Consider the following 26795-nt stretch of genomic DNA (forward strand, 5'->3'; position numbering starts at 1 on the left):
GGCTGAAGGTCTCTGCAGTGCTCTTAGCCCCTCACAAGGATGGAGCTGCAAAGCCTGTGGTTTGTCTGCCCTATGGCAGGGGTCGTAGATCTGCCTGGGGTTCTAGCTGAAGTGGGGCCTCTCAAGGTGGAGTCTTGTGCTAAGGGCTTTGGGCTCTAGATGGCGTCCTGCGCCTCTTGGCTGTTTGGGGTTTTTCATAAGTGCGGTCAGGGACTGGGAGCAAATCACTGGACCAATTACCTCCCAAGGGTGTACCTGAGCACTGGTGGCTGAAAACTCAATCTCTCAGACATGTTTCTGAGAAGAGGGCCAAAGCGCTGTTGACATCAGGGTATAGTCTGAGCAGTGAGGGCAGAGCTTGGGCTGGCTGAACAGAGGCCTTTTTGTCCTACCAGCAGCCCCATCCTTTCCTAGGCCATCAGTAATAGCACGTGAGAACTCTAAGGATTCATTGTCCTGTACCAAGAGTAGGGACTAGGAACTTCCTTCCGTTGGGGGTAGAGGGAGGTGGGAGACTTACCCACTTCTGTAGCACATGTCACCAGCCACCGCACCATCTCCCGGCGCCTCCAGTTAAGGGTTGATAAGGTCATCCTCATCACCTGGGAAAAAGGAGGGATTCCCATGGGCTAAGCATTAACTGCTATGACCTCTTTTCACTTCCCCATGCCATTCCTTTACACAACAATTATTTATTTAAACAGTCATCTCTCCCCTAATATGTACAGGCAGTTTTGCTGAATTTGTCCCACCATTCCCACTAATCAGACATCTTCTCTGATGACCCATAATGAAACTCCTATTACCACACCTTGCCTGACTTAAGAGGAATGGGGTGGGGTGGGGAGAAGATGAGGACCCACAAAGTCTAAAGTTACACTGCTTCTGACCTTAACTTCAAAATAGAGCCCAATTTATTGAGTCCTTACCTTGTGCTTAGCCTAGAAGTTGTGTTCTGGGGACAAAGAAAGAACCAGACTTGGTCATGCCCCACCCTCCTGGGATCTTCTAGCAATTGTCACTAGGCCAGGAGCCTAAAGTGGGGATGGCCCCCTCCTCCTCCATACCTGTAATCCCAGCTCCAGGGCCACGTTGAGCAGAGTGCTGTCAGTACTACTGTCAGTGGGAGTAGCAATCTTGAATGCATCTTGGGCCAGTTTGAAGATAAGAGAGGAAGAATGGATGTGCTTTTGTATTGCTCCCAGGATTGTTTGCAGCCTTAGAGTGTCCCCTGTAGGTGCAGAGAGGAGGAGCAGGGACAGGGTTTTCTTTAAAGCTTCCCTGAAAAGTCTGATCATAACAGGGACTGGTTGAACTGGCTGCTATCAATTCACTGAATGCTTCTGAATGTTACATCCCTTCTGGGTGGTCAAACTGTCTCCACTGGAGGTTGCTTCCTTCCCCAGGCACCCACAAGTTCCACCTTTTCATTTGCCTCTACCCTGCACTGTCTTTTCCTTCAGGCTCCTTAACTCCAGAAATAATTTTCATGAGCACCTGAACTTTGAGAGCTACTTATACAGAAGGAAGACATATTATTGTCAAAAATGTGTACCTCCCATTGTTTGCCTCTCACTACAGCTAGCTCCCTGCAGTGAAAAGGAGCTGGGCCACCACTTCCTATTCAGTAGGCAAGGATCCTATACAAAGTACTAGTGCACAGAGTTAAGGAAAACACCACAGGAAGGGCATGTATACCACATGAAGTGAAGGTCACTGTACAAAGGTAGTACAGTATATGAAAGACTGGCTTATCTTATGAAGGAGTAAAATATGAAATAGAGAACAAAAAGTAGGTCTTATGTTTACAAAGAGGTGTGGTGATAAGAGTATATAGGCTACTGAATAGGGAATTCAGTCTAGTTCAGCCATTTACCAGTTCAGTTACTTCATCTATAAAATGGAAACAATTATCAGTTGGGGCTATTTTAAGAATTATAAACAATTTGTGTATAGTTAATATTCTATGACTCTTATAAAAAAGATAAGTTGCAGTATGTAAATAATGTATGTGTGTGCATATACATGAATAAAAATTTCCAGGAATATTTATACCAGTGTCTTAGTAATAGTTATCTTTAGGTGGCAGCTTGATGGGAGAATACCTTTTTTCTTCTATCATCTTTAAAAACAATTTTTTACATTAATAGACTTGACATTTTTAAAGCAGTTTTAGATTTACAGAGAATTGAGCAAATGGTACAGAGTTCCCATATAGCACCTTCTGGCTTCCATTTTCCCTTTTTTAATTAAGGTTTCACAGGAACCAGTTTCCCTTATTAACACCTTACATTAGTGTAGTACATTTGACAAACCAACACTGATACATTATTATTAACTGAAGTCCATAGTTTAAATTAGGGTCCACTGTGTTACACAGTTCTGTGGGTTCTGACAGTGTATAGTGTCATGGATCCACCATATGGAATCATACAGAATAGATTCATTGCTCTAAAAATCTGTGCTCCACCTATTCATCCCTCTCCTCATGCTTCCTGAAGAAACTAATCTCTACTGTCTCTATAGTTCCAATGTCACATTCTTGGAATCACATTATGTACACTTTTTAAACTGGCTTCCTTCACTAAGCAATATTCATTTAAGGTTCCTCCATGTCTTTTTGTCTTGATAGTTCGTTTACTTTCATTGGCAAATAATACTGCATTGTGTGAATGTACCAGTTTATCCATTCACCTTTTGAAGGACATCTGTTGCTTCCAGTTTTTTGCAATTAAAAATAAAGCTGCTATACATTTGTGTGCAAGTTTTTGTGTAAATGTAAGTTTTCAACTAATTTGGGTAAATACCTAGGATCACGGTTGTTGGATCATGTAAGACCATGTTTAACTTTGTAAAACACTGCCTCTTTGTCTTTCAGAGCAGCTCACCTTTTGCATTCCTATCAGCAATGGGAGTTCCTGTTACTCTACATCCTTGTTAGTGTTTGGTGTTGTCAGTATTTTGGCTTTTAGCCATTCTAGTAAGTGTGTCACGGTGCCTTTTATTTTAATTTGCGTTTCTCTAATGACTTAGGATGCTGAGCGTCTTTTCACATGCTTCTTTGCCATCTGTGTATCTTTGGTGAGGCTTCTATTTAGGGCTTTTGCTTTTGTTGTTTGTTTTCTTTATGAGTCTTGAGAGTTATGTGTATATTTGGGATACAAGTCCTTTATCATATGAACATTTTACAAATATTTTTTCCCAGTCTTGTGGCTTGTCTTTTCATTTTCTTAACAGGGTTTTTCATGGAGAAGTTTTCCATTTTGATGAAGTCCTACTTACCAATTTTTTCTTTCATGGATTGTTTTTGGCATTGTATCTAAAAAGTTATTGCCAAACATGACATCACTTAGGTTTTCTCTAATATTATCATCTAGAAGTTTTAGTTTTGTTATACTTTTATGTTTATGATCCTCTGAGTTTTTATGAAAGGTGCCAAGTCAGTGTCTATCTTCATTTTTTTGTTTTTTTGCATGTGGATAGTTTTTCCAGTATCATCTGGTGAAAAGACTACCTTTGCTCCTTTGTCAAAGATCAGTTGACTGTATTTGTGTGGGTCTATTTCTGAGCTCTCTATTCTGCTCCATTGATCTATTGATGTTTGTCTATTCTTTTGCCAATACCACACTATCTTGATTACTATAGCTTTATATTGTCTTGAAGGTGGGTAGTGTTAGTTCTCCAATGTTGTTCTTTAACAATGTGTTAGCTATTCTAGGTCTTTTGCCTTTTCATATGAACTTGAGAATTTGTCAATATCTACAAAATAACTTGCTGGGATTTTGGTTGAGACTGTATTGAATCTATAGATTAAGTTGGGAAGAACTGACAATAATATTGAGCCTTCCTATCTATTCCATAGACATGGAATATCTATTTATTACACCTACTTTGATTTCTTTCATCAGAGTTTTATAGTTTTCCTTATACATATCCTGTACATATTTTATTAGATTTATTCCTAAGTACTTTTTTTGGGTGCTAATGGTAAATGGTAATGTTTTTCATTTCAAATTTCAGTTGTTCACTGAAGGAATACAGGAATACAATCGACTTTTGTATATTACCCTTGTATCCTTCGACCTTGCTATCATCAATTAGCTCCAGTTTTTTGTTGTTGATTCTTTGGGATTTTCTACATACACAATTATGTCATCTGCAAACAAAGACAGTCTTACTTCTTCCTTTCTAATCTGTGTACCTTTTATTTCCTTTCTTATCTTATTGCATTAGCTAGGACTTCCAGTCTGATGCTGAACGGGAGTGGTGAGAGGACATTCTTATTCCTGATTTTCAGGGGACAGCACATAGTTTCTCTCCATTAAGTATAATGGTAGCTGTAGGTTCTTTGTAGATGTTCTTTATAAAGTTGAGTAATTTCTCCTCTATTCCTAGTTTAATGAGAAGCTTTTTAAAAAAATTAATAGGTGTTGGATTTTGCCAAATGATTTTCTTGTATCTATTGATATAATCATATGATCTTTCTTCTTTAGCCTGTGAATGTGATGGATTACATGCATGATTTTCAAGTGCTAAACTAGCCTTGCATTACTGGAATAAATCCCACTTGGGTCACAGTGTATAATTATTTTTATACTTTGTTGGAGTCAATTTGCTAATATTTTGCTAAGGATTTTGCATTTACATTCATGAGTGATATTGGTCTGTAGTTTTCCTTTCTTGTATTATCTTTATCTGATTTTGATATTAGGGTAATGGTGGCCTCATAGGATGAGTAAGAAGGCGTTCTGCTTTTATTTTCTGGAAGAGACTGTAGAGAACAGGTATCATTTATTCCTTAAATATTTGAAAAATCAGTGAAATCATCTGGCATAAGTGCTTTCTGTTTGGAAAATTAATGATTCAATTTCTTAAACGTATATAGGCCTATTTAAATTTATTTCTCCATGTGTGAGTTTTGGTAGACTGTATTTTTTAAGGAATTAGTCTATTTCATCATCTAAGATAACAAATTTGTGGGAATACAGTTCATAATTTCTTTCATTATCTTTTTTTTTTTTTAGCTTCAAAATTTCTCTTTTTATTAATGGAGCCTCCTGGATTTCAGCATCTGGAAATAGTCTGGCACCGGAGCAGCCTTTTCCCGGGTATGCACCATTGCCACATTTTGGGCACTTCTGCAAGCCCTGTGCTGGACACTGTGTGCACCATTAGGTCATTTAACCCCCAAGAGAGTGTGTGGGGAAGGCATTTTGTTATCCCTGGTTTACAGAGGGGGAAACTGAGGCACAGAGAGGTAAACTGAGTTGCCTGAGTCATGCACCTGTAAGCAGAGCTGGTAACAGAGTCTGTTCCTATCACTGTTGGGGGCAGGGGAGGTGTGTGTGCCTGGGATAAGCTTACTTTAATTTTTAAGTCATATATATCTGTGTCTATTGGCTCTGTTTTTTTTTTCCCATTTTTTATAATATATTTTATTTTTTAGAGCAAGTATACAGAAAAATAGAGCAGGAAGTACAGATTTCCAGGGCCCCCTTCCCACTGCACCCTGTCACCTACTTCATTATCTTTTTAATGTTGATGGAATCAGTAATGGTAACCCCTCTTTCATTTATGATATTAGTAATTTATATCTTTTTTTTTCTTGTTAGTGTGGCTAGAGGCTTATCAATTTATTGATCTTTTCAGAGAAGCAGCTTTTGCTTTCACTGATTTTTCTCTATTTTTTTCTTATTTTCAATTCCATTGATTTTTAATTTTTATTATTTCTTTTCTTCTATTAGCTTTACATTTACATTGCTCTTCTTTCTCTACTTTTCTAAGGTGGAAGCTTATTTATTTTCCCCCAGCTGAGAAAATGATATACGACACTATGTAATACAGTTTAAGTTGTACAATGTGACTTGTTATTGCAAATGATTACCACATCATAATCCATCATCTCACAGTTACCTTTGTGTGTGTGTAGTGAGAACAATTAAGATCTATTCTTAGCAAATTTCAAATATACAACACAGTATTGTTAACTAGAGTCACTATCCTATACATGTTAGCCAAAACTGATTTATAACTGAAAATTTATATCAATACCTCCCTATTTCCCCCACTCCTCAGCCTCTAGCAACCTCCAGTCTGTTTCTGTGAGTTCAAGTTTTTTTTATATTATACATATAAATATATAAAAATATTTTATATATACCTATATATTTTATTTTTATATTTATATATGTTATATATACATGTAAATGAGATTGCATAGAGTATTTGTCTTTTTCTGACTTATTTCAGTTAACATAATGCCCTCAGGTTCACCCATATTTTTGCAAGTGATTGAATTTCCTTTTTTTTATGGTAAAATCCCTCTATATGTCTGTATATGCACATACCACACTTTCTTTATTCATATATTTAACAGCAGACACTTACGTGGTTGTTTCCAAATCTTGGCTATTGTGAATGCTGCTGCAATGCGGTGAATACAAGGGCACAAATATACCTTCAAGAGTGATTTCATTTCCTCTGGATATACCCAGAAGTGGGATTGCTGGACCATACATAGTAGTTCTACTTTTAATTTTCTGAGGAAGCTCTGTACTGTTTTCTATAATAGCTCTATCAATTTCCATTCCCAGCAAGAGTGGACAGGGTTCCTTTTTCTCCACACCCTCACCAGCACTTGTTATCACTTGTCTTTTTGATAATAGCCATTCTAACAGGTGTGAGGTGATAGATAACTGATTTTGTATATTCTTTTTAACTAATATATGCAATTAACGCTATATATTCCCCCCCAAGCACTTTCACTGCATCTTACACATTTTGGACATTTTTATTCTTTGATTTAGTACAAAATATTTAAAAATTTCTCTTAAGAATGGACTAGTGGTTACCAAAGGGAAAGGGGTTGGGGAGGGTCAGGGGGAAGGGATGGATTAAGGGGATTAAAGAGTATTATGATTAGCATACATAAGATGGGGGTGCATGGGGAAGGCAGTATAGCACAGAGAAGACAAGTAGTGACTCTATACCATCTTACTATGCTGATGGACAGTGACGGTCATGGGGTATGTGGTGGGGACTTGGTAATAGGGGGGAATGTAGTAACCACAATGTTCATGTGAAACCTGAGCATAAGATTGCATATCAATGATACCTTAATTAAAAAAAATTTATCGAGAATGTTTTGACTCATGTGTTACTTAGAAGTATGCTGTTAATCTCCACATATTGCGGATTTTCCAGTTATCCTTTTGACACTGATTTCTAATTTAATTCCACTGTAGTCTGAGAGCATGCTTTGTATGATTTCTATTCTTGTAAATTTATTGAGGTGTATTTTATGGTCCAGAATGTGGTCTATCTTGACAAATGTTCCATGTGAGCATGAGAAGAATGTGTATTCTGCTGTTTCATGAAGTATTCTATACATGTTAATTAGATCCAGTTAATTGATGATGCTGTTCAGTTCAAATACAATCTTACTGATTTTCTGCCTGCTGGATCTGTAGATTACTGAGTTGTACTGACTTTTCTCATAGTGAATTTGTCCATTTCTCCTTGCAGTTCTAGCCTCACTTATTTTGATGCTCTTTTGTTAGATACATACACACTGAAGATTATCTTGGAGAATTGATCCTTTCCTTTATCACTATGTAATGTCCCTCTTTATCCCTAATTTTCCATGTTTTGAAGTTTGCTTTGTCTGAAATTAATATAAGTGCTCCAGCTGTCTTCTGATTTGTGTTAAAATGACAGTTTCTTCATACTTTATTGTTGAAGAAATCTGATTATGGTTAAGAAATAAGTTTAAAGATGAAAATAATAAACTGGCTAAACTACTGTGCATGCTTTTCTGGGAGAATATATTTTTCAGACTTCCTGCTTTCAGTGTGGCTGGTCTCCTAAGGAGTCTATAGGGTATGAAAAGTGAGGGCTAGAGTGTTGACAACACTTCCTTTTTTAAAATAAAAAGCACTGGCCTCTGTTTTTAGGATTTATAGAATATTTAGAAAGGTAAAACATATAAGCCCAGTCATGCAGAATTAATATCTACCTAAAGGTACTGGGATAAAAATGAAGCCCAGTGCTGGTCAGGGTTTATACTTAGGGTCTTTTAGCTTGTTCTAACACTGTCTCTTTTTTGGTTCATTTATTTATGTCTCTATTGAATCTGTGGCAAAAGATATATACATAAAACAAAACTTACTATTTTAATCGGTTTTAAATGTACAACTGAGTGGCGCTAATTCATTCACTGCATTGTATAAATATCAACAGTATCTATTTCCAAACTTTCATTGCCCCAAACAGAAGCTTTGTACCCATTAAGCATTAACTCTCCATTGCCCCTCCCCTCAGCCTCTGGTAACCTCTAATCTACTGTCTTTATTAATTTTCCTATTCTAGATATTCATATAAGTGAAGTCATACAATATTTATCCTTTGTGTCTGAATTTTTCACTTAGCATAATGTCTTCAAGATTCCTCCATGTTGCAGCTTGTGTCAGAACATTTCTTTTTCACTTAATAATATTCCATTATATGGAATAGATATACTACATTTTGTTTATCCATTCATATGTTGATGGACATTGGGGTTGTTTCCAACATTTGGCTATTGTGAATAATGCTGCTGCAATGAACACTGGTGTGTAATTATCTGAGTTCCCTCCTTTCAATTCTTTTGGGTATATATGTAGAGGTGGAATTGCTGGATCATATGGTAATTCTATTTAGATTTTTCAGGAATTATCAAACTGTTTCCTACAGCAGTTGTACCACTTTACATTCCCACCAGCAATGTACAAAGTTCTAATTTTCCTATATCCTTACCAACACATTACTTTTTTTTTATGAGAGCTATCTTATTGCATATGAAGTGGTATCGCACTGTGGTTTTGATTTGAATTTCTCTAACGACTAATGATGTTGAACATCTTTTCTTGTGCTTGTTAGTTACTTTTACACCTTCTTTGGAGAAATGGTTTCTTCAAGTCTTTTGCCCATTTTTTGGTTGGGTTGTCTTTTTGTTATTGAATTACAATTCTTTATATATTCTGTACATATTCTTATCAGACACGTGATTTACATTTTCTATTCTATAAGGCGTCTTTTCAAATGTCCTTTGGTAAACAAAAGCTTTTAATTTTGATGAGGTCCAATTTATATATATTTTCTTGTTTGTTGCTCATGTTTTTGGTGTCATAAGTCATATGTAAGAATCTACTGATAAATTCAAGGTCATGAAAATCTATCCCTATGTTTTCTTCTGTGAAGTTTATGGCTTTAGCAGTTATATTTAGGTCATTGACCCCCTCCTTTTACTTTTAATCTGTGTCTTTCTTGTTAAATGGGATTTCTTGTAGACAACATATAGTTGGGTCTTTGATTTTTAAAAATCTGCTCTATCAGTCTCTGTCTTTTAATTGGTGTATTTAGACCATTCACATGTAAAGTGATAATTGATATAATTGGATTTATATCTACTGTATTTATAATTGTTTTCTACTCATTGCACTTGGTCTTTCATTTAAAAAAATCTTCCCCCTTTTCTGCCTTCTCTGGTTTAAATTGAGCATTTCATTTGATTCAATTTTCTCTTCTCTCTTAGACTATCAATTATATTTCTTTAAAAAATTATTTTAGTGTTTGCCCTAGAGTTGCAGTATACATTTACAACTAACTTAGGTACATTTTCAAATAACTATACCACTTCCTAAGTTACCTTATAATAGTATTTTCAGTTCTTCCCTTTCATCTTATCATTGCTGTCATTCATTTCCCTTATCTCTAGACTATAATCACCTAATACATTGCTATTATTAAAGTTATCTATTAATTTTTTAAAACCCCAAGATTTTATTTTAACTTCATTTATTCCTTCTTTAACATTCTTCCTTTATGTAGATATGGGTTTCAGATCTACATAATTTTCCTTTCTCTGAAGGACTTACTGCAAGGAAGGTCTACTGGTAACACACTCTCCTCAGCTTGTCTGAGTAAGTCAATTATTTCTCCTTTACTTTTGAAGGACAATTTATTTGGATACTGAATTCTAGATGAGTTGTTCTTTCTTTTGACACTTTAAATATTTCACTCTATTCTTTCTTGCTTGCATGGTTTGTGAAGTGATATTGATGTAATTCTTATCTTTATTTCTCTGTAGGTATCTTTATTTCTCTGGCTTCCTTCAAGATTTCCTCTGGTTTTCTGCTGTTTGAATATGATATGCCTTGGAGGAAATTTTTTGGTAATCATGCTTCTTGGTGTTCTCTGAGCTTCCTGGACTTGTGTCCTGGTGTCCATCATAACTTCAGAAAATTTTCAGCCATTGTTACTTAAAACATTTCTTCTGCTCCTTTACTGTCTTTCTGGTATTCCCATTATGTATATGTTATGTATCTTTTCTAATCATCCAACACAGTTCTCAGATATTCTGTTCAGGGTTTTTCCCATTCTTTTTTTCTCTTTGCATTTCCATTTGGGAAGTTTCTACTGACATTTATAATTTAAAATTTGGAAATAGTCATATGGTTCAATATTGAAAAACAATACAAAAGGTAAATAATGGAAAATTCTTTCTCCCCCTCACCCCTGCCCCTCATTCATCCACTTCTAACCCTATATGCAACCAATAGTATCAGTTTTTGCATTACCTTCCAGGATATTCTATGCATAATGATACATGACCTATTTCCTCTTCTTTTAAAAAATCCCACAAATGGTAGCACAGTATCCACAGATTTGCATGTTATTTTCTCCCTACATATCAATGTACCTTGGAGATCACTCCACATCAGTACATAAAGAGCTTTTTGTTCTTTTAAAAGGCTGCACAGCATTCCATTAATGGATGTAGAGATTAATGGATAGTATGGATGTACAGACATGTTTTGGAATTCAAAATTTTTTAAGTTAAAGATAATTTATGCATATATTATATATAATATTTGCAATGGATATGGGGCAGCATCCCATAATTAAGCACATCACTATACAGTGATTATATGAATACTCACACTAGGTGGGATGAAGAGCAATATTAGTATTGTAGTTTATCAACAGTTACGAAAAATGAAATAGTGTGATACAGACCACAAACACTTGGTGCTCTTTATTTCTCAGGAAAACATTCAATAAAACCAATATGCATGCAATAAATGTTTGTTTCATCTGGTTTCTTGAGGATTTTGGATAAAAGACTTCATCAGCATTGCTATTATTTTCACTAAAGATTAGAGTTAAATAAAATTTAATGATGGGCTAAGAATGGGATTCTTTAATGATAAAGCAACACTATAATAGGTGGCCTTTTAAAAGGTATAGTTCTAGGGTAATGAGTCTCATTAATATGGATTTCTATATAAGCAGTCTCTTCAGAAGTAGCCACATCTTTTCACTGATAAGTTCATATTGTTCAAGGCCAATTAACTGCTCAAACATTTCCCTCATATTGTATATGGAGATTTTTCCCCCCAATCTGTGTTGTATCTCATTGTCATCACTACTAGCCTCATGCATATTTGGGTTAACACCATATTAGCAACTTTTCTATCTTGCAAGGAATGTACAGAAGAATACAACTTATGATATTCAGTATTTTTTGGATACTGGCTTTCTCTACCTCAGTGCTTCTACAATTGTAGAAAGCATAAACACCATCTGGAGGATTTGCTAAAATGCAGATTCTTGGGATGCATGCGCAGAGATTCTGAGTCAGCAGGTCTGGAGTTGGGTCTGTGAATCTGCATTTCTAACAAGCTTCCAGGTTATGGTGATATTACTTGTCCACTGACCACACTTTGAGTAGCAACATTATGACTTAGACTTTTAGCCAATAAACTTTTATTGCAAGTAATGAAACTATTATCTCATTAGTGACACAAAATCCTTCAAAGTTTTTATCTACAGGTTTGCTTCAAACATTACTGCAAGTCAAAAGTCTATGCTAAATATTTACCAATCATGCCAAGCATCAGCAACTATGTAGATGGCTCCTGATTGAATTTCTGCATTAACTCTCTTAGGAAAACTTGAGAGTTAACTGCTGCAAGTGTAGAGTATGAAATAAAAAATATTTATATTTGCTATTCATAGGGAGTAAAACTGCTTGGTTAAGTTCAGGAGAAGTGTATGTGCCATAGTGGCCTAGGAATAATTATACAGTTTTCTTCCATCCCAGTGAGTGTAAAATGTACTCATGTCATTGGCATAGATAATTGAGCCAGTTAGGAAATATTTCTTTGACTACCCATACTTTTTGTTTACATACAAAAAAGTATGTTACATACTGTGAACAACTTTTGAGACATCTTGGATGTTGGCTTTTTCTAACTTTACCGATCTGCTGCATTGGTATGTCCTGTAACTTTGAACCTGTGCTTAGAGTCCTTATAACCTCTGTTTGCTTATCAAGCATTGTTAATTATTAAAAAAAAAAAAAAGAATACAGGCCCAAACAGAGCTGTTTCATGATCTCTGCCTATATGTTTGGGACTAAGGTGTTCATTAAAAATCATCTTAACAAATTTGTCATAGAAGTTTTGTCTACTTCATGCTAAGCAGAAGCTTCTTCCTCACAGATGTTCAGATATTTTATACCATGATGCTTCTTAAATTTCTGCAGCTAATCTTCAGATATTTTATATGTACCTTAAATGTTCAGTCCTTCAAGGCATATTCTAGCTTGTTTCACGACCATCAAACCAGTCAGTGACATATTCACAGTGCTTCATTGTTGATCCATTCAATCATGGTCATGTCAACATCTTCCTTTTTTTGCCTTCTGAAAAATATTCTATTCTTCGTTAGTCCTGGTCATTGTTGTTCCTGTAAAACTTAAACACTTAATTTTCTTCAGGTCATATGTGGTATTAATTTCACACACTATGCTTCAGGTAAGATGCCTTATAGACACAACTTATCAAATTTCTGTCCTGACTTTATTTTCTGTGCCACTGATAATGACACATGCTTCCTTTTCTTCTTATTCTTACTTACAGGAGTATCTTCAATTTTCTGATGTTTTTACAGGAATATTAAACTCAAGCTGACAAAATAACAGTAACATAAACAAAGAAGGCAACACAATATTGGTGAACAGCAGAGATGTATATGACTGGTAAGAGTGCTGAGAAACAATTAATACCTCATGTCACTTGAGGTCAGTTTTGGCTGTAAAAATTAACAAAAAAAGTGGATTTTCAAAACTTTTCAGATTTTGGAATTCCATGTGAGAGATTTGAATCCAAAGTAATATATTTAATCAGTCTATTGATGGATACTCAAAACATTTCAAATATTTTGCAGTTATACTGTTGCAGTCAATAACCTTGTACAAACATCATTTCACAGTTGCACAAATATATTTGTAAGATAAAATCCTGGAAGAGAAATTGCTGGGTCAAAGGATATATGCATTAAAACACCGATATGCCAAACTGCCCTCCACAAGAGATTACCAATCTATACTCCCACTTCACACCTTTGCAAACACAGTGTTTTATTAAAATTCTGAAATAATTTCAAACTTACAGAAAAGTTTTAAGAATACTCTACAGAGAGATCTTTTCTTCCCCCTGAACCATTTAAAAGTAAGTAACTGACTTGCTACCCCATCACTCCTGAATACTATAATCTATATTTCTGGCAAACAAGGACACAATTCTACATACTGACAACACAACCATCAAAATCAATAAATAAATATCAATATAATACTACCATCTACCACAGACCTCATTCAGGTTTCACCAATTGTCACAATAATGTACTTTATAGCAAGAGGATTTCATGTAAGGTCATGTGTTACATTTAGTTGGTCATGTATCTTTAGTCTTCATCAATTTGGAAAAATTTTGGAATCTTCCCAACATTCATGACCTTGACATGTTTGAAGATTAGACTTGTAATTATGTAGTATGTCCTTCAATCCAGGTATGCCTGATGTTTCCTCAAGTTCTTATTGTTTCCTAATAGGTGATATATGATTTTGACTTGACCCATTACTGATGGTATTAACTGTGGTCACTTAACTAAAGTGATGTCTGCCAGGTTTCTCTAAAGTTACACATTTTTCCTTTATGACTGACAAGTATTTTGTGGGGAGAAAATTTGAGACTATGTAAATATTCCTCATCAAACATTCACCCATTAATTTCAGTATCCATCCATGTTTCTAGGCTGGATTAAGTATTATATCACTGCCAAATGGCATACTCTCATTTTATCATTCCTTCCATGATCATCAGTTGGCATATCAGTCTATTCATTTATTTATTCGTCAGTATAAAACTTATGGATCCCTATGTTATTCAATGAGTTGTAATTACTTGCTATCATCACTTATCTATACATTTACAGTTTTATTGAGGTGTAATTGACATACAGTAATCAGCACATAATTTAAAATGTACAATTTGATAAATTTTGACAAATGTATACACCCAAGAACTATCACCACAATCAAGACAATGACGATATCCATCACCCCCAAAGTTTCCTTGTGACCCTTGGTAATCCCTTCTTCCCTTCCATCATAGCTTGCCCCAGCTACCATTCCCAAGAAACTGTTGATCTGCTGTCACTACAGTATGCACTTTCTAGAATTTTATAAAAATAATATGTTTTTCTTTCTTTTGGTCTTGCTTCTTTCATTTAGCATTAAGTATTTTTAGAGATATCCATATTGTAGTGTGTATCAATAGTTCATTTCTTTACATTACTGAGTGGTAGTCCACTGGATGGTTATATCACAGTTTGTTTATCCATATTCACCTGTTGATGGATATCTGGATTGTTTCCAGGTTTTGGTTATTAAAAACAAAGTTGCTATGAGCATTCATGTCAGTCTGTATAGATATATACTTCCATTTCTTTTGGGTAATACCTAGGGATGAAATGGCTACATCATACATGTAGGTACCTAATGAAATTTTTAAGAAGTCACCAGTTTTCCAAAGTGTGCCATATACATTCCTATCTGTAGTGTATGAAGAACTTCAGTTGCTCCACATCCTTGTCAGTTTTTGTTTTTTAAACTTGAGCCATCCTGTTATTGTGGTTTTATTGCATTTCCCAAAGGACTAATGATACTGAATATTTTTTTCATGTGCTTATTTTCCACTAGTGTATCTTTTTGGGTGGAGTATCTTTCATATCTTTGCTCATTTAAAAAAATAGGTAGTTCATTCTCTTAGTAGTCTTGAGAGTTCCTTACATATTCTGGAAGTAAGTCCTTTATCACATATGTGATTTGCAAATATTTTTCCCAGTCTGTGGCTTGTCTTTTCATTCTCAATAGTGATTTTTATAGAGAAGTTCTTAATTTTGGTAAGTCTAATTTATTATTCTTTTCTCTTAAGGATTGTGCTTTTAGTGTTGTATCTAAGAAATCTTTGCCTAACAAGAAACGAAAATGATTTTTGGTTCAATATTTTTTTTGAAAGTTTAATAGTTTTAGCTTTTACATTTAGGTCCTCAATCCATCATAAGTTAATTGTTGTATATGTTGACAAGTTGTTGAAAAGATCATCCTTTTCTCAACTGAACTGGTTTTGCCTCTTTATTGAAATAAACTGACCATATATGTGTGGGTCTACTTTGGGACTTTAGTCTTTGTCACTGATCTACTTGTCTATCTTTACACCAATAACCCTGTATTGATTATCATAGCTTTATAGTAAGTCTTGAAATCAGGTAGTGTTAGTCCTACCACTTTATTTTGCAAAGTTGTTTTTGGCTACTCTAGATCTTTTGCATTCCCATTTGAATTTTAGAATCAGATGATCAATTTCTACCACAAAAGCTTTTTGGAATTTTGATTAGGATTGCATTGAATCTATACATCAGTTTGTAGAGAATCAACATCTTAACAATATTAAGTCTTTCAATCCATTAGCACAGAATGTCTTTCCTTTTATTTAGGTCTTCTTTATTTCTTTCCACAATGTTTAAAATTTTCATTGTACAGGTCTTGCACATCTTCTGCCAGGTTCATTCTCAAGTATTTCATATTTCTTGATGCTATTATGCTGACTTAAAATTTTCAATTCAGATTATTCATTGCTGGTGTATTGATTTTTATATATTGATCGTGTCTCCTGAAACCTTGCTAAACTTATTAATTCTAATAGATTTTTGTAGATTCCATAGGGTTTTCTACATGGATGATCATGTCATCAGAGAATAAAGACAGTTTTACTTCCTTTCTAATCTGGATATCTTTTCTTTTTTATTGTTTTACTGCACTGGTTATAATCCCCAGTATGATGTTAAATAGAAGTGGCAAAGGCAAACATCTTTGCCTTGTTCCTGATTTTAGGAGGAAAGGATTCAATCTTTTATCATTAAGTATAAGGGTAGCTGTATCATAAATACCCTTTATTATGTTGAGGAAGTTCCCTTCTAATCCTAGTTTCTTGAGAGTTTTTATTGTGTTTATTAGGAATAAGTGTTAGATCTTATCAAATGCTTTTTCTGTATTATAGAGATGATGTGGGTTTTCTTTTTCACTCTATTAGTATGATAAATTATAATGGTTGATTTTTAAATGTTAAACCAACTTTGTATTACTAGGATAAACACTACTTGGTCATGATACATTATCCTTTTTATATATTATTAGATTCAATCTGCTAAAATTTCCATTAAGAATTTTTATACGTATGCTCGTAAGGACATTAGTCTGTAGTTTTCTTTTCTTATGATTTTTGTCTGGTTTTGGTGTCAGGGTAATGCTGGATTCATAGATTGAGTTGTGAAATGCTTCCTCCTTTGAGTTTTTATAGAATTATGTTTTCCTTAAATACTTGGTAGAATTCTTCACTGAAGTCATCTGGGCCCAGGTTTTTGTGTGGAAAAGTTTTAAAGTACAAATTCATGTTTTTTGAAAAAATTCATTTCTATTTATTCTTTTTCTAAATTGTGACCCAAATTTTACCATTTTAATCATTTAAGGGTACAATTCAGTAACATTAAGTACATTCACAATGTTGTACAATCATCACCATTACCCACTGTCAGAATTTTTCATCATCCCAAATACAAACTCTGTACTCATTAAACAATAATTCATTTCCCCAGCCTCTGTATTCTACTTTCTGTCACTCTGAATTTCTCCTTTCTGCCTCTGTACACACTGTATTAAATTGATGTCTCCCAGGTTTCTCTACTCTATAGTGGAGTTATACTTTTTTCTTTTATGACTGGTAATTATTTTGTGGAGAGATACTCTATGTAAGTATCCCATTACTCATTAAAATTTTGCCTGCTAGCTTTATATACATTATGTTTCTGTACTGTGGTTACTCTGGGTACCTCATATAAGTAGAATCAGAGAATATTTGTCATTTTGTGATTGGCTTATTTCACTTAGCATAATGTTTTCAAGCTTCTTCCAAGCTGTAGCATGTATAAGAATTTCATTCCTTTTTATGGCTAAATAATATGCCAGTGAATTATATATCATATTTTGTTTATTCATCTATTGATAGACACTTGAGTTATTTCCAACTTTTGGCTACTATGAATAATGCTGTGAACATTGGTGTACAAATATCTGTTTGAGTCCAGGTTTTCAATTCTTTTGGGTATAGGCCCAGCTCCTTTTTATTTATTCTTGAGTGAGCTTTGGTAGTTTGTATTTTTCAAGGAATTAATTCATTTATGTTGTTGAATTTATTGGAATAAAATTATTCACAATATTACTTTATCATTTTAATGTCTTTAGTATTTGTTGGGATATCACCTTTCTTATTCTTGGCAATTTTTGTCTTCCTTTTTTCCTGATGAGTCTGAAAAGATTTCAATTTTATTTTTCTTTTCAAATAACTAGCTTTGATTTCATTGATTTTCTCTACTTTTTTTTCTTATTCTAGTTCACTGATTTTTGCTCTGATCTTTATTATTTCCTTTGTTCTGCTTACTTTTGGTATCATTTGCTTTTGTTTTTCTGGTTTCTTATGGTGGAAGCTGAGGTCACTGACTTGAAACTTTTCTTCTTTTCAGATACAGGCATTTAGTGCTACAAATTTCATTCTAAGTAAAGCTTTAGCTGCATTCCACAATTTTTGATATTTTGTACTTTCATTTTCCTTCAGTTTAAAACATTTTCTAATTTTCTTGTGTTTTTTTTCCCCCTTTGTCCACTGAGTTAAATGGAAGTACGTGATTTAATTCCTAAAGATGTGGTGGATTTTCCAGATATCTTTGTATTACTGATTTCTAATTCACTTGTGGTTGTCTGAAAAGCCTTTTATTTCACTTCTTTTTTAATTAAGTGTTGTTGATAGACAATCTTATACCGGTTTCAAGTAGACAACACAGTCCACCTTTGTTTTTGAAAGATATTTTTACTGGTATAGAATTTTGGGTTGACAGTTATTTTTTTTTTGAAAGTGCATAAAAAAATTCCTCCACTGTCTTCTGATTTACAGTCCTTCTAGTGAGAAACCTCCTGTTACACTTATCTTTTGTCCTTTGTACATAATGTCTTTTTTTCTCTAGTTGTTTTTAAATAAGATTTTCTCTTTTATCACTGATTTTAAGCAATTTGATTATGATGTGCCTTAGTAGAGGTTGCTTCATGTTTCTTGTGCTTGAGGTTCATTGAGCATCTTGAATTGTAGTAATCCTTATCCTGCTCAGAATCTGACACTTCATGCCAGGGTACCGCCACCACGACTCCCCACGTGAATGACTATTATCAAATTTATTGATTTTTGCCAATAAGATGGGTAAAAAATACTATCTTGGAGTAATTTTGTTTTTTTCAAGCAAGGCAGGCATTTTAATTGTTTAAAAGTCAGTAATATCTTCTTTTCTGTGACCTGTCTGATCAGATCCCTTGTTCAATTTTTGTATTGGCTTATTGATCATTTTTAGATTGATTTCCCTGGATCTTTTACCTTCTCTAATGAGCATTTTTTTGGGGGCAATAAGGAGATACAATATGCTATTTTTAATTTAAAAATTCTTTGAAAAATCTGTTTAGTTTCCTGGTATCAGAAAAATACTCACAGCCCATAGTAGCTAATATTTTCTTATAGCTTCTTAGTGGTTAGTTTTAATTTTCACTTCTCTTTACAGTGAAACCTACATAGCTAACAAGAAGTATGTGAGCTTGGAAGCCTGAGAGGCACTGTGAGCTGTCTATATTTTGACCAGGGGCAATGGAAAAATCACAAATTCTCACATTTGTAAAGTGATTTGCAGCTCCATTTCAGTTATCACTTCACTGGATCTTCCAATGGCCCTGGGAAGCTGAGAGTTCATTAACAATGATCCCTATCATATAGATTTTGAACCTGAGACTTGGAAAGGTGATGTGACTTTAACATTTAAAAGGTTAGATTTTTACCTTAAGGATGATTTTATTCTGCGTACTCAGGGTCCTATGAATAGTAATTATAATAAAACTCTGGCTTGGACCCAGGTGCTCATTCTAATGGCAACAATCAAAGTAAGGATCCCTATAACTCTAAGTGGTCAAGGGAAGATGAGAATAGCTTCTCTCTCCTTCAGAAGACTGCACGCCAAGCCACTGACAGGCTATAACTGGTCCAAAATAGTGGGGATGCTGGAGCCTAAGCTCTGTCTGTGCTCACCTTTGGCAGCAGTCAGCATTGTGGAGGCCAATTCACACTGCTGTGATTCCAAGTGTCCAAGCGTGAACCAGCGAGGATAACGGCTAGGTACCACAGACACCATATGGTGAGGGTGGGAAGTGTCGCCTGCAGAAGTTGAATTTTCTAGAACAGGTAACCTAGAAGACCCAGGGAAAGTCATCAGCCATCATCCAGACCCTTGCCATTCTGAGTCACCTTAAAGTTTGTTCTTTGATGGAGAGGAAGGGGGCAAGAAAGGGTTAACTAAGAGCTCTGAAGGTTTTAAAACCTAGGGTACTGTAGTCTATATGAGGTGAGTGCCTGGGCACTTGCAGAACTCAAGCTGAAGAGTTCTTAATGCAAATAGATTTTAAATGTAGTCAAGAGCCATAAGATTATTTTTTAAAGTATAAGAAATATATGCCAAGGAATCCTCAGCAGTCTTTTCCTGGTTGAGGTGAGGAGCTCTCACAGTGTTATGGTGTAACTAAAATAATTCTTTTATGTGTATTCTAGAGTTTACCTACCTGATCTAAAGATCCTATTCTAGTTTGGAAACAATCTGCCCATAGCTCATTGGTCTCAAGTCTTGGTATACAAAGGCTTATTTCTACTTCCTCCAGATGCATCTGGTGACCAGTGCCTGGGAACCATGACTCAGCTGAGCTATGGAAAGGCTCAAACCCTTTTGCAGTCTGCCTAACTAGTCCTATAACAGGGAGACTCAGGTCTTGGGTGCACCATACCTATAAAAATTCAGGGTCTTCCTCAGATGACCAACTAAGGGCACAGCCAGGGAGCCAAATGGGTCACTAGCAAGGCATTCCAGGTAGGAATTCTAGATCATATGAAACTGTCTGAGCCATTTTGGGGCATCTTGGTGGCAGGTCCAATAGAATATACAAAGAGGGAGAACGAAGAAAGTGAAATAAACAAAGAAAAAGAGCATTGGAGACATCTGCTTTGGTGGAAGCAACTGGGCTAAGAAAGGTCTACCCACCTCATGGCACGTAAGGCTAATTTATAGGACAGGTCTGGATCATGAGGCAGCAGAGCAGAGAACAAATACTTGGCAAAGGTATGCATGGGAACACTCTCTCGGTGAATGACTTCTCCCAGGCCACTGAAGGGGCCTCCTGCAGGAAGAAGATAAGCCAGACAGTTAATTTATCTCCATGCTTCTATTTGCCAGCCTGGACTTGTGCCCTAAGATTGCACACATGTTTGCTAGACCTGGGAAGAACCTTCACTACATTTTAAGGTAAAAAAATGTTTCTGTACCTCTGCTATATTAGAGAGGGGAACCCAGAGTCACAGGCCAGAGATGCTGTGACAACAGCCCTTCTTTACTTACCTTCTAGTAGTAAGATGCACTGTTTCTGCAGTGTTCGCACCAGCTCTTCATCCAGCTGCAGCTCCTGGAGTCGACTCAGGAGCTGCTCCTCATTACGGCACACCTTGTCCTGGGCATAGAGGCCTTCAGGCATCACCCTCTGTTGACCCATCCCCATCAGAGCAACTTCCAGAGCCAATGACAGGTAGGACTCATTGCTACTTGAGCAGCCTGCAGTTACAGGTACATGATGGTACACAGGAGGTCTGCTTTCACTTATATCTGAGGGGAACAGGGGATGAGATTCCCTACATCAGTCTCTATAGATTCTTCTGCTTCTCTCTCCCTCCCACTTTGGGCTACAGTTTGGTCAACAAATATCACAGGGAAGCTAAGTCAGAACCCCAGAGCAGTAAGGAAAATATACTGAAAAAAAGGCTACACAGAACCACAAAGATTCCTAGTTCCTTCCTAATATATGAACTGGCTTGGCCAGTTGGAGAAGTATAAAGTCTTACACTAATCTTTTGCTCACACATTAGGTAAAAAGTTATCTGTTTTTGTGTCTGTCTCTTTCACTAGAGTATGAACACCTTAAAGGGAAGAGACTTTATCTTATTGTCCTAGGTATCTCCAGGGCGTGGTATATGGAAGGAGCTAAGTGTAACAGATCAGTGGTGAATAAATCCCAAGTGCAACCTCAGGTTTTCAAGATGTAATTGTCACTGTGCAGGTGAAACAGACTAAAATGATTTCCTGTCAGGGGTCAGAGGGAAGATAAGGGCAGCCTTAGCTTGGATTGGGGCCAACCCTGTATGCCTACCCAAAGAAATTCAAACCCATCCAGTTAAACTATTCCTTTTGTAACATTAGCAACTTCTATGTAATTATTACTTAATATGCTCCACCTCTGGGTTCAAAATTTCAGGAAGAGAGCACAGGTTTAAAAGTCAGAGTCTTGGTTTCTTTCCTTTTCCCCCTCATTCATCTGGTAAGTATTTCTAGAAGACTATGATATGGGAGGTATTGCACTAGGTGCTGGGATCACAAAGATAAGTAAATCATAATTTCTGCTTTCAAGGAGCTGTCTAGTCAGGGATACTCATTTGTAAACAAATTGTAATCCAGTGTGCTAAATACTATCATAGATGTATATATATAATATAGTGATGGCATAAAGGAAAGAAGAATCAGTTCTGTTTCTAGTCCCTGCTACTTTGCTCTACTAAATTTCCTTTCTATTTCTTATTTGTAAAACTGGTACAAAACCACCATGAGGGAGAAAGGTCAAAGGGAACATGAGAGTTTTATGCAATTGCAAGGTATGTGCACACTCTTGGTAGGGTTCTTTCCCTCTTCCAGACTGCTCTGAGGACTGCCTAACTCCTGAAATCCCTCTAGCCCTTCTTATTCTCCTTGGATCACATTCTTTAGGCATTCATGTTAGGAAGTGAGAGGAGCAAAGGAAGGTTAGCAAGATAAAATGGAAGAGTCTTCAGGGCGGGAAAGGAAGGTGGGAAAGAAAGGAAGCCCAAGAAAGACTCTCAAGGGAGGTCCAGTATGGATAAGAGAAGAAAAAGCTGCAGGAAGGGTGGAACAGAGTCTGGCAGGGAGAAGACAGCTACCAAGGGCAGTTCCAGCTTGCCTCAGGCTGACCCCTGTACCTGACACTTCCAGATAGCCATCATCATTCAGACGGCAGGCCTCAGTCAAAGTGAGAAACAGGCAACCAATGGGGTCTAGTGGGTGGCCCACCCAGCCTTCCAGGTTTGTAATGGTTGTGGTTCCTCTCTGCAGCAGTTCTGGAAACAAGCAAGTCCAAGTTTTAGAGAGTGATAGAGACAAGCTTATGAGCCACCTATAAGGTCTTGTCTGCATTTAGGCTGCCGCTGGCAGCACACATATGTAGATGTGGATCTATGTTTAATAAAGGGTCTTCTCATATCAGATCATAGTGGGCCTCCCAACTGTCCTGTGAGGGAGGCAGGACAACATTATTATTACCATTTTACAGTTAAAAAACCTGAGATTCTTAAGGGTAAAGTGAGGCATTCTACATATCAGATAGAATGATACAGAATCCTCTACCCCCTATCACATCATGAAACTTAATGAAAATTAAGTATTAGGCCTTATAGCCCCTGAAGTTCCATATCAGCCCCAGCCTAAGGAGTTAAGACTGTTCCTAATCATACCTTTCTTCTGATGCTTGTAGATTTCCAGCTGCTGTTGCTGCTGCAATCGCAGAGTATTGATAATGGCCACTGTGAGTCTGAGGGCCTCTTTTGGATAACCATGGGAACGCAGGGCATCAACCCGAGCACAGGCTGTAGGCACATGCTCTACAGACAAAGAAAATATTATGGTTGAATTAAAATTTCAAATCAGGGAAATTCATGCTTTACAAAGGCAGTTTATATCCTTTCATCAAATTCAAACTGACATCTATGGTGTACCAGGAACTGTGTTTTATCTTTTAAGGATATAAAGTTGAATAAGGCACAGGCACTACCTTCAAAGAGCTACCTTGCTGGCTCAGCATAGTGGTATGGTGTAGAAGGGGACACACAACTAGGATAATAAAATGAGCACCTCTTTCTGAACATGCACTATGGGAACCCAGTAGAGGTAGCAACTAACTGCCTAAAGGGAAAGGCCTCATTCAATTATTAATCCTTTATTTCCTGAGAACCTATTATATGTCAGGTAGTATGCCAGGCAAAGAAGTACAAAGATGAATAAGGAATGGTTACTTCCCACAAAGACCTCACAAGTTGATACATAAATAAATCATGATAGAAAGTTAAAAAGAAATGACATGATAGAAATATAAACAGAAAATAATATTTGAGCTGCCCTTTGTAGAACCAGCAAGATTTTAAAGATAGACAAACAGGGAAGGAATGTCTAGCCTATCAGTAAAAGCCTTTGTTTATATGTATTCTAGAATTAAAAAGTATTCCTTGTAGCATCTTCAGAGGATGGCAAAAAGGCCTGTGTAGAGGTAGGTTATGTGGCTAGGGATAGCCTGGAAAGGTAGAGTTTGGAATGTAAAGAGCTTTGAATGTCTTATCAAGGAATTTGGATTTACCTTAGGGATAATGGAGGACTACCAGAGGCTTATAAATGGGCAAAAGATTATAATGAAATGTAGGGTTTATTTCATGATTTCTTTTAAAGGTAGCATGAAAATTACAGAAATAACTGCAGAAAATTTGAAACTACAGATAGGTAAAATATCAAATAAAAATTACAGATAACCATGATTCCCAGTTTCATGTGTGTGTGTGTGTATACCCTTTTCTATTCAATTTTAATTAAAATGGTATAATTGTTTTATAACTGGATTTTCCACTTAACATATAAATATTTTTCCATATCATTAAGTTTATTTCTATAACATTAAAATAATTACATATCATTCTACTGAATTTATATGCATGTTAGCCATTGAGTCAATCCCCTATTGTTGGACCTTTAGATTGTTTAAAATTTTTTCTCATCTGTATGTAATTTATATCTGTACTCTAATAAATCCCCTAGCTATATCCATATTCTTAGTTAATTATAGCTCAGGATAAATTTCTAGACATGGAATTACTAGATCCAAGGGTATAAATGTATTTGAAAGGCTTTTGGTAAGTGTTATTGAAATACTCTTCAGAAAAGCTGTAAGCATTTACATTATACATATATAGGAGTATATAAGAGTGCTTATTTCCACACAACCTCTCCTAGACCACAAATTACCTTAATTTAAAAAGTCCCCCATTATTTGACAATCAAAAGAGGGTAATTCAGTACTGTTTTTATGTGCATCTTTGTTTATTAATGAAGTGTATATTTTTTCACATGGTTGTTAGATTTGTTTTAGAAGTGTTGGATCAGAGAAGAGGATAGATGATCAAAGGGGGCTTCAGAAACTGTCCTATAGTAAGTGTGACCAAGGCTTTCAAGAGAGAAACAGGGATATAACCAAATTCAGCAAGATCTTGACAAAGACAAAGGTATGGGGTGGGGGACTGAGGTAGAGAATTGGAAGAAGATAATAAAAATGTATGTCATTGTAAGACTCAGAAAATGAATTTTTAAAAAATGTGTCTATTTTGGAAAGGGCATCCTGTGATAAAGTCAAGAAGAGATTTGACAGGTTTAAACTAATGATGGAATAGCTAGATCTGTTCTGTTATAATGAAGGAAGGAAGAGAAGGAGGGAAGGAAGAAGGGAAGATGGCTTTGTGGTAAATGTGGATAGTGCTTTAGCTGCTAGCACTGGGTAACAAGTTAAAACTCAGTGTCTTTTTAGGAAAACATATAACTTCATAGTAGATTATAATGTTGTTTGATAACTGTTGAGTAGAGCCTGTGAACTGATGTCTAATGGTTTTTAATACTCGGATATTTATTAACTGGCTTCTCCCCCCAAAGCTTAGGAAATAGAATACAAATTCCTGTCTTGAGGTTATTGTACCTCAGGTGGGTACAGAGACAAATGGCTGAGGCCTCACCTAAATACCCTGAGGCCCTAGTCAAGGCCCCAAATTCTCGTTGTGTTGCTGGGACTAGGCAGTTTGGGGCTGGTATGAGGTAAGCCTGGGCTCTGAAATTCTCAGAGTAGAGGAGAGGCACACTTACCAAGCCACAGTGGCTGGCCTTGGGCACTAAAGAGTAGCTGTTCGCCTTCCCGCTGGCAGGCAGGAGCTGTGTATATATCGCTGCTGACTATTCGCTGTAAATGGCTGTCTTGCCAATGCAATTCACGGCCTTCGATGGCTCTGGTGAATACTGTTCGTCTTGGTCTGGATAAGGAGTCTGGGGAAAGAAAGAATGGTGGCAGTTCAACAATGGGTAATCTGAAGCTCTAACTCCTGTGTCTTCTTCAGGGTGGGCAGATGGGCAGAAGAGTGGTATCTGGTTAGTAAGAGCAGTCACCCTGCCATCTGTCTGGGTGATTTTTGTGTTGCCTCTTTATTGGATAGCTTTTAATGTGTCTGCCCTCTGTCAGGAAAACTTTTCTATAGAGATCTATGGCTGCCTTTCTAATTCTACAGAAGACCAATCTCTCCTAAGATCCAGAAATACATGAAAGAGGAGAGACAGCACTCAGTTATTAGGATACAAGTTGCTTCTACAAAAGTCAGAGGAAGAGAGAAGCAGTTAGGTAATTTTGCCGGCCAATCCATAACCTGTCTTGTCTACACCATCATCTTTATTATAAGGACTTCAGTGAAATCAATATCAAAAGCTGAAAAAGAGTTGAAGCCCTATGTACTCTGATTCCTTCATAACACTGGTATCTGTAGGCTTACAGCCTTATTCTCCAATAAGAAACACTGATGATGGCAAAAGACTCTTTTTTTCTCACTGGAGTCTTCCCATGCCATCTCTTTTCAGGCAAAAGGCTGCAGGGAAACCAAAACAGAAGAAAAAGTAGCCTCAGTTCTTAAGGGTGGTCTTAAGACCAAATGGAAGATATACTATTATAAACCATGCACATAGAAGGACTCATGGAAATTACATTTAAGGAAATAAAAAACAACTATAAAGGATCATTTAAAAATAACCTATTTAAAAAAAAAAACCTATAAAGGACTCTCTGCCATGTTAAGGGCAGTGGAAACTATTTCAGGATCAAGAACTGAGGTACTACACAGATGCTTCCAGAGGTGCCCAAATGAGGTGTACATCTATTGAGCCTGTGCAAAAATACTGGGAGGGAAAGTCAGTATTCAGATGGAACATGAAATATATTCATTCATTAGGCAAAAGTCCTTGAATCTGGTCATCTTTTCAGAATTGGTATGTTCCATAGACTATGGGATCTGAGGATTAAATTAGAATAGCACTGGCAGTATATACTGAAATTTCCTCTCCTTATCTCTTAGAAGCAGCACAAT

At 36.1% G+C, this 26795-nt stretch overlaps 1 protein-coding gene and 1 long non-coding RNA gene across 2 annotated transcripts in view; one reads left to right on the plus strand and one right to left on the minus strand.

Moving 5' to 3' along the window:
* The window catches only part of ZSWIM5 (zinc finger SWIM-type containing 5), a 167886-nt gene that overhangs the window by 3791 nt on the left and 137300 nt on the right, over positions 1-26795 (minus strand). Inside the window, exons 6-13 of the mRNA XM_036893030.2 lie at positions 25534-25710; positions 23094-23240; positions 22563-22700; positions 20920-21180; positions 20566-20701; positions 19566-19723; positions 1068-1231; positions 521-602 (exon numbers count right to left, since the gene is read on the minus strand). Coding sequence (XP_036748925.2) covers positions 521-602; positions 1068-1231; positions 19566-19723; positions 20566-20701; positions 20920-21180; positions 22563-22700; positions 23094-23240; positions 25534-25710 — 1263 coding nt within the window. The remainder of the gene's footprint in view (positions 1-520; positions 603-1067; positions 1232-19565; positions 19724-20565; positions 20702-20919; positions 21181-22562; positions 22701-23093; positions 23241-25533; positions 25711-26795) is intronic.
* On the plus strand, positions 10960-19388 carry LOC130683342 (uncharacterized). Its single transcript, XR_008996999.1, has 2 exons — positions 10960-13081; positions 19048-19388. It is a non-coding gene; the product is annotated as an uncharacterized LOC130683342 (long non-coding RNA).

The sequence above is a fragment of the Manis pentadactyla genome, chromosome 4, assembly GCF_030020395.1.
Source record: "Manis pentadactyla isolate mManPen7 chromosome 4, mManPen7.hap1, whole genome shotgun sequence".
Classification (NCBI taxonomy): domain Eukaryota; kingdom Metazoa; phylum Chordata; class Mammalia; order Pholidota; family Manidae; genus Manis; species Manis pentadactyla.